General features: G+C 57.9%; 1 protein-coding gene across 1 annotated transcript; it reads right to left on the bottom strand.

The window, feature by feature from the left end:
• Nucleotides 1–1723: 1723 nt before the first annotated feature.
• On the bottom strand, nt 1724–5066 carry NKX2-5 (NK2 homeobox 5). Its single transcript, XM_002710385.6, has 2 exons — nt 4506–5066; nt 1724–3028 (listed from the first exon to the last, which is right to left on the bottom strand). The coding sequence occupies exons 1-2, from the start codon at nt 4843–4845 to the stop codon at nt 2388–2390; spliced, it is 981 nt and encodes a 326-aa protein (XP_002710431.1). The 5' UTR covers nt 4846–5066; the 3' UTR covers nt 1724–2387.
• Between the last annotated feature and the right edge of the window lie 7215 nt (nt 5067–12281).

Genomic DNA, 12281 nt, shown 5'->3' on the forward strand with positions numbered 1-12281 from the left:
TCCTGGGGTAAGACGTGCAAGGAGATCCTGGCTCAGTGGTACAGGGTGACAAAAAGGGAGGAATCGGGGCCAGCATTGTAGCACTACAGGTTAAGCTTGCTGATCGGCTCCCCTGCTAAGGTGCCTGGGAAAGCGACAGAAGATGGCCTAAGTGCTTGGGCCACTGTCACCCACATGGGAGACCTAGAGTTCTGGGATCCTGGCTTTGGGGGGGTCTCTCTCTCTTATATATGGTGGAAGAAGCCAGCGTGTGCTGAGTCCAGGGTCCAGGGTCCAGGGTCCAGGGGTGATGGGCGAATACACCGATCTGATTGAGAGCATGAACGTGGGTGATATCCAGGCAGGACTACCCTGGGGCTGCATGGTAGGAGCGGCCCTCCTCCCTAAGAGCTGCTCTGGTGCCGCCCCCCCCCCCCAGGAGCCTCAGTGTCCCTGGGGGACAGATCTCACAGCAGGGCCAGCAATGCAGGAAGCGGTGGTAAGGCTTGGTTGCAAGGCTCACAGCAGGAGGCAGAATGCCCCGGGACTGCGGGACTGCGTTGAGGGCGTTCCATCCCCTGCGGCCCTCCCAGCTGAGCCTCAGCCTTACGGCAGAGGGTATTCAGGTCAGGGGCTCCCAGTGAAATTTCATCTCAGCCCATTCCCCATCTTCCCCACAGCCCAGCCCATGGTCGTGCATCAGTGGTGGCCCACCTGCACTCCAGCGCTCCTGTATCCTAGGCGCATCGGCTCAGCACCTTGCACTTGGTAGTGCTGAGAATCTGGGTGGGCGGCCGCAGCAGGCTGGGGAGTGCACTTACTGGGAGACAGGACACTGTAGTCCACGGCAGGGCCACATAGGTTCTGGAGGCAGAAGGAGCCCCCCCCCCCCCCCGTGGTACCAGGCCCTGTGCAATGACCCTGTGTGTCCAGCACTCAGCCCCTGGATGCCACACAGCCACCCTGTCGCTTCCCAGGCAAAAAATGGGAGAAGCCTATATCCAGCAGGAACACAGTTCCAGTGCCCTCCTGCATTCTCCCACTAAAATTTTTAAGACGCCCAGGTTAGTACCTCCCACCCAGGATGCTGGCGACAAGACCCGCGGCCTGGGGAGGCCCAAGAGCAGGATATTTCTTGTTATCCACGTTTCACTGATGAAGAAGTGGAGGTGCTAAGCGGGCAAGTTTTTATCTTGATTGCCAAGCCTGTTTCCTCCCATAAAACTGGCACAATAATAACACCCCTAGGTGAGGCCTAGAGCCATAAGAATTCGGTGCTCCGAGGCACTTAAGGACTCAGCGGGGGTTAGGGCACAGGGGCTTCGCTGACCTCAGTTCTGAGGTCCTCCCACAACTGGAGGGAGCCCTATCCACAGGACACCAGCTTGTGGTCAAACCCCCGTGCTTTCCCAGGCGCCACGGCTGTTGAAGTGGGCGTGAGGACTCCTGGGCTGCTGGGTTGGAGCAGCTTGACATTGGCTGTGGCTTCTGGCTTTTCCATCTGTAAGTGGGCTAATGCACCCTTTTAAGAGGGGATGTGCTATGTGTCCTGTAGTCGCAAAGTCCCAGGTCCCTTTGCTCTGCCTTCAAAGTCTACTACTTGGGATGGCGCCCGGGATGTGCTCCAGGCAGGTGCCCTCCTTCTGTGAAGTGGGTTGGGCCAGGAAGGAACCCTGAGCTGGGGCACTTGCCACTTAGGGTGCTGCGGGCATCACTGGTAAATTTAAACAGGGTTTTGCTTTTTGGAGTATGGAAGATTCTCTGAGATGATCCCAGAGTGCCTAATGTGGGAGCCAGCGTGGGCTGGTTTTTCCCATCCCCAATATGATCAGTTAGCGCAATAAATGCCAGCGCCTGCCACTAGCCACGGCCCACAGGCTGCCTCAGACCTCAGAAACCGGTTTCTGGAGCACCGATGGCTGAAAGAAGCACACGCGCGGGGGTCAGCGCACTCTCTTTAATGAGAAGGGGATTCTTATTTCTTACAGCAACAGGTAAAAACATAAATACGGGTGGGTGGGCGGAGGCTAGGTAGGCAAGGCCCGGGCGCCCGGCCCAGGCTTGGGGATCTGAGGCCGCGCGCGCTCCGGCTCTCGGTCCCAAAGGGCCCGGTGTTCGGTGCGTCAGAGGCGCCCCTGGGCTCTCGGAGGGCACTCCTGGGGCGGCGCCCGAGACACCAGGCTGCGGGATCGCTCACCGCAGGCTGCGCAAACGAGGCGCCGAACTCTCCCGCGCGCGGGGACCCCGGGCGCACCGGGGCGGTTCTAGTCCCGAGGCCTCAATAGGAGCGACTGCGACTCGGAGAGACGGAGGATGATGCCGGAGCCCTTCCTCCCCCCACCCCTCCCAGAGTCAGGGGCCCTCTCTTGGGGCGGGAGCGGTCTGAGCGCCCCAGCCTGATCCCTTCCCTACCAGGCTCTGATACCGTGCAGCGTGGACACTCCCGAGTTGCCCTGCGGAATCCCGGGGCTCTGCACCGCGTTCAAGTCCCCGACGCCGAAGTTCACGAAGTTGTTGTTGGCCGCGGCGGTGGCCGGCTGCGCCGCGGGAGGCCCGGCGGGATAAGCTGCGGTGCAGCTGTAGCCGGGGCTGCAGGCCGCACTCCCATAGCCGGGGTACGCGGGGTAGGCGTTATAGCCGTAGGCGTTCAGGCCCACGCCATAGGCAGGCGCGTAGGGCGCCGAGTCCCCTAGGCAGGGCTTGCCGTCGCGCACCAGCACCGGCACGGCGATCCTGCGGGCAGGCGGCGGCGGCGGCGGGGGCAGCCCCACCAGCTCCAGAGTCTGGTCCTGCCGCTGCCGCTTGCACTTGTAGCGCCGGTTCTGGAACCAGATCTTGACCTGCGTGGACGTGAGCTTCAGCACGCTGGCCAGCTGGTCGCGCTCGGGAGCCGACAGGTACCGCTGCTGCTTGAAACGCCGCTCCAGCTCGTAGACTTGCGCCTGCGAGAAGAGCACGCGGGGCTTCCGCCGCCGCCGGGCCCGAGGCCGCTCTGCGCCGTCCGCCTCCGGCTTCTCCAGCTCCACCGCCTTCTGCAGCGCGCACAGCTCTGAGGGGTAAACGCGGGGGGAGAGAGAGAGGCTTGGTCAGAGCGGCCCAATTCTCGGAACGCCCGCGCCCACCTGGGAATGCGCCCTTGTGGGTGCCCATCTGTGCCAAGCGCACTGGGCCCCTCGGCCCGCTTTTGTTGAAAGTTTCCTGGGTGCCATGGACGGCCGCAGGCTCTGGAAAACAATTCCCTGCCCTCGGGCAGTGCTCGCCCTGCTGCGAAAGAGGCGACTTAGGATTCCAGGCTGTAAGAACACAACCCAGGGATGCTCAGGCCAGAGCTACGTTAGGGCGCCGTTCGTTTAAGAAACCAAACGAAAGGAGGCCGAGGCTTCACCTTGGGGACAGCCATGTCATCTCAAAATCAAGGAATCAAAGGAAAAGAAGGCCAAGAGGTGTTGGTTAGGTGGCCGCAGGCACTGGCGCCGCCGCCGCGGTATTGGCGCAGGGCCCAAGCAGCCCCGGGGGGCCGGGCGGCTTAGGAACTCGCTCTGCGCTCGTGTTCTGGCCGAAATCCGCGTGGGAGGCGGTCGGCTCCGGCCGCCATGCCCGTCCGCAGACATTCCCCCAGGCCTTCTCTCCGCTTTTCGGAGCCCTTCGCCGCCTCTCCGCTGCCGGGTGCGCAGTGCCGCCGGCCTCCTGGCTGCTGGGCCAGCCTCACCCCGCGACCCTGGGGCGGCCTGCGAGCCGGTGCGGCCGCCTCCCACGGCCATGCCGCCCACGTCCCGACATTTCCCACTAGAGACCCTATCTCCGGGAAGCTGTGCTGGAGAAAACAAAGCCAAGCGCGATTGCTGAGCGGCCGCGCTATTTCAGTGTAAAACCAAGGCCTCGGGTCCCGAAGCGCCCACTGTCCCAGCACAAAGGAGGAAAGGCCGCAGAAAGCCGGGGAGCCCGCGGGCTCGGGACCTCCCCGAGCCCGCCTCCACTTGTGCCGCACAAGCCTGTCCGGTGCGCAGCGTTTTAACCTCCGTTTAGCGGTTCCCCTCACCTCTCAGAGACGCTGTGCGCCCAAAAAATATTTAAAAAAGAAAAAACAAAAACACAAAACAAACAAACAAAAAACCCAAAATCAAACAGACAAACGAAAAAAACCTATACAGAGTCGATCTGTTTCTCTGTTCTACCGCCAGCCAACCGATCGCTCAGCTTCGTAGCAGATCAAGAGCAGGGCCGCAGCCGCCTGGCGCTTTGTCAGCACAACTAAGAAGCTTTTGTTTGGTTTCTTGTTTCCGATCCTCTTAATCCGGCATTGATTCCGCACCTCTGATTGAAAGTGGGGAGTGGGTGGGGGGATCCCCGCGACAACCTCGCCTCTGACGCTCCGATTCCCCTGCGTGAGGTCCAGGGCCCAGGCGCGCGTCCTTCGGTCACGGGCCTCGGTTCCTTGGTGGCGAGGTTTGGGGACAAAGCGACCCAAGTGTGTCTGTGTGTGTGTGTGGAGGGGGTGGAGGTAATGGTTTGTGATTCCTCCTCACCTTTCTTATCTGCTCGAGGGTCCTTGGCCTGATCTGAGTCGCCGTAGGCCCGCGGATAGAAGGCGGCGGCGGCGGCGGCGGGGAAGGCAGGCGCGCACTTGGCAGGCGAAGGCGCGGGCCCCAGCTCGGCGCGCATCTCGGGGAGGCCGGGCGCCGCCGCCGCCTCTGGCCCCGCGTAGGCCTCGGGCTTGAAGGCGGCCAGCATGCAGGAGGCGGGCGCCAGGGTGGCCTCCAGGCGCGCGGAGAGCTCTCCGGCGGCCAGGCTGCGCTGCTGCTGCTCCAGGTTCAGGATGTCTTTGACGGAGAACGGCGTGGGTGTCAGCGCAGGGCTGGGGAACATGGTGGCAGCGCCAGTGTCACAGCGCCAGGTGGGCGGCAGAGAGTGGCGCTGCCCACGGCCCCAGGCAGCCTCCCTGCATGGTGCCCGCCGGCCGCCCGCGCACCCGCCTGCCTTCTCTGGATGTGGCAGGGCAGCAGGTAGCGCGGAACACAAGGGGAAGGAGAGGCGGGACCAGGCCGGAGGAGGGGGACTCAGCCTGCCATTGGGCCAGGGGCCTCGATGACAGGAGCGATGAGCAGTTTTGTGTCACCTAATATAGTCATAGGGCTAAAAAAAAAAAAGCAGAAGAATCCTATTCCTTTTTTTTTTTTTTAAAGGGACCGCTGCGCATTTGGAACGCTCTCCCTCTGCTCCTTCAGCTTGGGATGGCTCCGAAATCAGCCTCGATTACCCAGACACAGTGGCAGGAAAAGTCCCCACTCTGCTCAGAGCCCGGCTCCTGGGCAGGGTGGGGTGGGTGGTCCTGGGGTTTGAAGAAACATTTCTCATCCCCCAAAACAGAATGGGGGAGAGGAAAAGATGGGGCTGGAAGCTCAGGTGGGGGCGTTCTTTCCAGGGGTCCTGGGGGTTTATTGCTGAAGGTGTGCCTGATTGGAAAGATTTGAGTGGGAAGAGAAGCAGGAGGGGCGGGTTTTGCTCCTAGGGTGATGGCAGGACTGGCAGAGTCTGAACAACGCTGAGGTTGTTGGTCTTGACCTACAGGGCCAGTCTTGCCCCATAGCTGCCACCCTCTCCTTCTCCAAGGTCCCACAGGCCCCCAACCTGGAAGGGCTTGATGGGTGCTGGTGAAGTGGGAGCGGCTGCCTCCTATGGCTGATCAAGCTGCACACGCACAACTCCAGAGGGCCCAGTGTCCTGATGAAACCAACCCAGAATCCCACAGGTAAGCCCAGCTTCCCAGAAGAGCGCGCTCTCCTAGGGCGCCCCAGCTACAGGAGGAGGCCTAATTCCTCCCCCAGCCTCACAGCCCCGCAGCCCCGCAGCCCTGCAGCCCCACAGCCCCTCAGCCTGGCGCCTTCCTCTCCCATTCTCCCCGCCTGGCCGCCAGCTCCAAGGCCTCAGGCCTGCAGCCCAGGCTTAGCTCTGGGGTGGGCAGAGCTCCTTTTGATCCTAGAGAGGCCAGGATTTCTCAGAGGCCTCAGAGCCAGACTCAGAGTGGGGTGCCCTGGCTGCGGGGCCAGCATGGCGGGGGGGGGGGGCAGTGCATCACATAGCGGGTGAGCATTGTTATCCCAGGGCCAGTGAAGGAGAGCACTTGTGTGTTTCACAGCCCAGGCAGATCCTGAAGAGCCAGCCTCATCTGGGAGGACTGATGAAACGCTGGGGCCTTCCTGGACCTCAGAGCTTTGCAGCAACCTGCATTTTCCTTACAATTCCAGGGAGGGTTGGGGCTAGGCAGAGGGGCTCCAGGTTAAGGAGCGGGTCACACCTTATAGCGGCGGACACAGACTTGTCGGTGGAAAACCGTTGACTTCCTAACATGCAAGCTTGTACAGGGAGTCCAGGCAGGACACGCAGACCTGCTGGGAATGCGCAGGTGCAGGGCTCTGCCCTTGCCGAGGGAGGATTGGGGGTTCGGGGAGAGGTTCTTGAAGACCTAGCTGAAGACCTTGCTCCTGCCCCTGGCGCGGGATCCAAAGCTCAGAAGGAAGACGCCAGATACCCGGTGCCCAAGCCTGATGCTGAGCCGTCCCGCAGCGCTGACGCGAGCACAGTCAAGCTTTGGCACCTTTCCTGCAACACTCCCCGGGCCTGCGGCCTTCTAGCCCCTCAGGGCAGTGGTGGTGGCAAGCGGCGCTCCGGCCCCGTCTCCCCGGCGCCAGCCATCGGTACGAGGCCCAGGCCGCTGCAGTGCAGTCTCACCCGGACTTTCCCAGCGCGGAACTGTGCGCGTTCCTGGGGCTGGGACCTGGTGTAAGGAGAACGCCCTTCCCTTTCCTCCCTGGAGCCCCTGGAAGCCGGTCCGCGCCGCCGCCTGTCCACTCCTTAACCGAATTTTCCCTCGACGGATGTGGTCTGCGCCTCGCATGCTGCTATGGCTCCAGACCAGCCCATCTCGGGGACTCGCCTTGCTTCGCCTCAACGCTGAGGATTGCTTTTTGGGGGTGGGAGAGGCTGCCTATCGCCGAGGCGGTGACGTCTGGCAAACGAGCCACATCCGATTCAATTAAACTTCTCGCTGAAAAGAGCTGGAAGCTGGGGTCCCGGCCGGGCGGCGCGCGATGACAGTTTGAAAGATGAGTGTGAGCCGAAGCCTGGAATATTACCGTTTAATGGGGGGGACATCGGGGTTGCATCCGGGATCCCTGTTTGTAGTTTGTAGCCTTTTTTTTTAAAGAGACAGTTTTTGGAGAAAGAAAAAAAAAATGCATCCATTTCCTTAGCCATCAAGGCGCAGACGTTTTATCTAATTTTGGGTGGGTGGGTGGTTCCCAGAGCTGACAGATAGCCCCCGGGGTCAGGTGTCAGAAGAATGGAAGGAAAGAAATCGCTTCCTATTTGGAAAAAATCAGTGATTTCTGCACCCCTCCGTGGGCGCTCTGTGAATCCGGTAATAATTTCTCTTGACTTCTTCCAAAAGAAAAAAAAAGGCCTTGGTGTTTCGGAAACGGGGAACATCGGATAAACATGCACAATCGAAGTCAGGGTCTCCTCGGACGGCGAGTTGGAGCTTTTCTTTACCCAGCGGTCGGCCGGGTGGGGGCGGGGTGGGAGGAAACCCGATTCTCGGCCCGCGCACCCGACCGCGGCTTTCTTCCCAGAGGCGGCGGGCGCGACCTGGCCTCAGCTCTCCGACCGAGCCCGCAGGACAAACAAACAGCCTTCAGCCCGTGGAGAGGCGGCGGGACAGACCCCAGAGCCACCCGTCCGTCTCTTTGCCTTTTGTGAAGATCAGCCACATTCCGGGGCTGCGCAAATAAATTATTATTAATCGAGAGGCGATCGGCGCAGCCCGGGCCGCCCCCGCCCCTTCCTGCAATCAGCCGGGCCGGCCGCGAAGGGGATATATGATTAATTGAAAGATAAGCTGGAACTATCACCGGGAATGTCATTAATGCGCCGGGGAGACGTCCATTGGAGACAGGCGGCGTTATCCGCGGCTTTATCTTCAACAACGCCTCGCTCTCGGCCCGCGCCGGCGAAACAGATGGGGGTTTCTGTCTGGGACGCTCGCCCCATGTTTATATTTTGGGAAGAATCGCAACTCGTGGGAGTCCCCGGCGGGCCCCCTGATAAATGAACATTAGCACTTTTTGGGACTACCGTATCAACAAAAGTGCTGCGGCGCGGCAATAATTGGCGAGAAAGCAAACAGAGGCCCCGGAGCGCGCCTCTGCTCTTCGTCCGGCTGATGGATGGGAAGCGCCGTTGCGGGCCCGGCTCCGGGCCGGGCCGCGGGGCCCCTCCGCCGCCCGGGCTTCCTCCTCGGCCCGTGCCTGGGGGCGGGTCCCACCGAGGGCTGCCGGCCTCGCTCCCCCGGGCTCCGGAAGCATCCGGGCGGCCTCCGGGGACCCCGGGCTTCACCGGCAGGGTCGGTCCCAGATTCTGCCCGCTGGGCGCCCCGCGCGTCGCACAGGTGTCAGCGCGGAGGAGCCGCCCGTTTCGTGGAGGAAGGAGGACCAGAGAGGTGGAGCCACTCGCTCAAGGTCACACAGGCCGGAAGTGACGGTGCCCAAGTGCGAGGATTCGCACGGACTTGCAGAACCTGAGTGATTTTCTCTCGTTGCTGCGCGCGCGGCTGCCTCCCGGAGAAAGCAAGACCCCCAACCCTGCAGCTGGGGACCGCGCTGTTGGGTTTCAGGGGCTGGGCCTCCCCAGGCCTTCCTCACTTCGCCCAGGAGGCTTTCCGCAGAAAGGGGGCCAGGAGAGAGCGAGAGCTTGAGATGTCCCCACCCCGCTCACTCTCCCCACCAACTTTTCCTCCTACTTAGAGTGACTGCTTCTTGAGCTTGTCTTCACAGACCACACTAGCTCGCGTACTGACAGCAAACAATTCAACGATTTTTAGTATGCTCACCCAATAAATTCTAGAACATTTTCATCACCCTTTAAAGAAACTTGCAGCCTTGAGCCATCACCCCCTCCTCCAACTCCTCCACCTTGCCAGCCCTGAACAACCAATACCCCGCTTTCTGTCTCTGTGGATTTGTGTATTTTACATGCTTCATTCATATGGGGTTTTCAAGAAGATCGTGGACAATGCATCTCATGATTTAAAACCATGAGTAGATTTCAACATAAGTTTATCTTTTAATCCCATTGTCCATACACCTCGGGAAGCACCCGTACGCAATGTGTGGTCCTCTGTGTCCGGCATGGTCTCTCAAGCAGCGTGTTTTCCCAGGTCCTGCATGCTGTAGGTTATGTCAGTGCTGTGCTCCTTTACTGTCTGAATCGGATCCCGCTGTGTGGACAGAAGTGGTCTGAACCCACAGAGGCCAGGGAAGGGAATGTCTCTTCCTGTCCCTCATGACCAACCTGAGCCTCGGCTCAAGGCCAGCTTTACTGGCGTGGGATCCATGCAGTCACATGCGACCCCAGCTTTGCTTAATGGTCGCTATGTTGAAATTCTCTTTTTGTTTTTTAAAGATTCATTTATTTATTTAAAAGGCACAGTTGAGAGAGAGAGAGAGAGAGAGGGAGGGAGATTGAGATCCTCCATTCATTGGTTCACTCCCCAGATGGCCATAATGTCCAGGGCCAGGCTGAAGCCAGGAGCTTGGAGCTTCCTCTGGATCTCTCCCGTGGGTGCAGGGGCCCAAGCACTTGGGCTGCTTTTCTAGGTGCATTAACCAAGAGCGGGAGCCAGTGCTCACGTGCAATGCTAGCATTGCAGACAGTTGCTTAACCTGCCGTACCACATCATCAGCCCCGCTATGTTGACATTCTTAGTTTTTGAATAAGGGCGCACATTTTCCTTAGCCACTGAGCGCACCCTTGCTTTTTACAGACAGCGTGGGCAGAGCCCTGCCAACGCTAACTCTGGCTCTCCAAGGCCGCGGTTGTCTGTGTGGCTTTGCAGTCCTTTGCCCCAGTGAGGACTGGCAGGCAGTCCCCCAGGCTCAGAGAGGTGCAGCCCTTGCTCGCCGTCCGTCACACAGACTGGAAGCGACCGTGGCAGGGTGTCAGCACTGACACACAGAACTGACGCAGAGCCAGGGCTGTTTTCCTTCACTGTGTGTTGCCGCCTTGCTGAACCGGAAAGGCTCATCCTTAGGGGCAGAGTTGTTCAGCTGGAGCCCACAGAAGGGGAGAGTGGATCCATCTGGCTAGTGGCTTGTGCGTGTGTGCGTGTGTGTGTGTGTGTGTGTGAGGGAGGAGGCTAAAAGAATCAGAACTCTCGCCCAGCCTCCAAGCGACCCCACCATCTGGGGATTTTTGAGTGTTTGGCCTGGTTTCCTCCTTCCAGTCACCCACACTGATCAGGTGCTCATACCCAGCAGGTGCCAAGGTGGCACAGCTCATGGCACACAGAACCTCGTAGACAGGGTTATATCAGAGGAGCAATGGACTACGAGCCAGGGCTGGGTCTGATCCTGCTTTTCTCCCCAGCGTGTCCATTTTTCTCTCTGGGACCCAGTTTTATGTTTGATCTCTAAATGACATTAGGTGTACCTAAGACCCCTTGCCAGCTGTGCTAACCTGGGAAGCATCTGCATAGTGGAGCGGTGTGGAGAGGTATGTTATTGGCTGTCCAATGTAAATAAATAAACAAATAAAACTGGTTAAGAGGAGCAATAGGTCCCCATCACTTGTAATATTGTGCCACTTTGGGAGGTGTGATCCACACTACCCCACATCTTAAAAATAAAGTGAGGTCAGAAAAAGGGAAAGGTAATGCGTTATTCTTATACAAAATACATTTGGTTCCAGAGAAATGAAAAATCGAAGCCTAAAAACTGAGACATAAGAATGCTGTAGATGATTAAGAAAACAACCCTGGAGTGTTTGTGTACTTGGGAGAATGGATAAGGAGATCAAAAGACCTAGAAACCATTGTAGGTTGCAAGAAAACAAATGGGTACAGCAAAACAAATGAAAGGGAAAATGAACATGGAAAACCGATTCCCACCATAAGGCAAGAGTTCCTGTAAGTCAGTAGGCAAATGACCCAACAGAGCAACTGCAAAGTAGACCAAGAGTAGTAGAGCCCTGCTGGTTAAAACAAAGAACGGAAGGAAGAAAAAGAAATAAAGATGCAGACATGTAAATTAAAATGGAGAGGTCAAGGTCTCTACTTACCAGACTGACAAAGACCAAAACGTTTGATAACTGCTCTGCCTATGCAAGGCAGTATCAATTGGTAAACTTCTTAGGAGCTACCCAATTCTTCAAAATTTTTAAAATGCATGCATCTTTAAGACAAAGACTTCCACTTGTAGATATTATTCTATAGGTAAGTGCAAATGCCCACTTATTAAAGAAAAGGCTTTATTTAGCAGTTCAAAAATGTTCTTAAGAACCAAAATCTGGTAGAAACAACTCGATATATCCATCTTAGGAGACTGGTGAAAACAAATTACAGTCCGCCATTAGAACAGACTGCCAGCAGGTCCGAGAGAGGAATAATCACGTTTGTGTGTATTGTTATGAAAACGTTTTGAAATACATTAAAAACATCAAAGCAAGTGGCTGAATTTGTATTTTAAATATGGGCATATGTACATATGCATGGTACTATGGGATTTTTTTTTAAGGATAAATACAATAGTGATGAAAGCTTTTGGTGAAGAAAACCGGGGGAATAAAATCTGACACTTTTCCTAATGTGTTTTTGGGGGAGAAAGCTAGGGAACTGTTTCCTTTTTATTTTTGAGAACCGTCTGGGCCAGAAGCCTCGGAGGTTCGGGTTAAAAACTGCAGGTTTCTGGGCTGGACCCCGTCCTGGAGTTTCAGAACCAAAGTGGTGCACACTTTGGGACAAGCACCAGAAGCCGCTGCCCGATTAACAGTTGCAGAGGGGTCTGTAAGGGAGGCAGTGACAGGAAGATGGAATAAGACGGTGTGCAGAGCTGCCGGGAAAGAGGCAGAGGGCGGCTTGGTCCAGGACACCCCGGCCACCACCCAGCAGATTCACCCACGCCCACCCTGCTCTTGGGTCCACCTGGAGGGCAGGCCCAAGCCTTGGACCACCCCCTCAGTGCTGGCTTGCTGGCTGGAACTGCTGTGCGGCTGGTTCCCAGGCTAATGTTCAGCGTTGTGGAGAGAGGAGGCTGGGTGACAGGCTCTGTAACGGTACCCAGGCCCTGCTCTCAGGCCAGCAGAGGAGCCTGGCAGTTTCCGGTTTTCCTGGCCCGGCCTTTGGGCCTACTGTCCATCCTTTATCCAGAGGCCGGCCTCCAAACACCTTCCTGAAATAGCCCTGTCTGAAACCTGGATCTGGAATACGTTCCAACAGGGTGGGTGAGCCTCTTCCCTGTCTTGGGCTGGGGGTG

This window comes from Oryctolagus cuniculus, chromosome 6 (assembly GCF_051225735.1).
Source record: "Oryctolagus cuniculus isolate XC-2025 breed Fujian yellow rabbit chromosome 6, ASM5122573v1, whole genome shotgun sequence".
NCBI classification, from domain to species: Eukaryota; Metazoa; Chordata; class Mammalia; order Lagomorpha; family Leporidae; genus Oryctolagus; species Oryctolagus cuniculus.

What these genes read in the sequence shown, in the direction of transcription:
- NKX2-5 (XM_002710385.6), bottom strand. Translation starts at nt 4,845, where the DNA reads ATGTTCCCCAGCCCTGCGCTGACACCCACGCCGTTCTCCGTCAAAGAC. An exon ending in CCCTCGAGCAGATAAGAAAG is followed by an intron (nt 3,029 to 4,505) that starts GTGAGGAGGAAT and finishes TTTACCCCTCAG; the next exon opens with AGCTGTGCGCGCTGCAGAAG.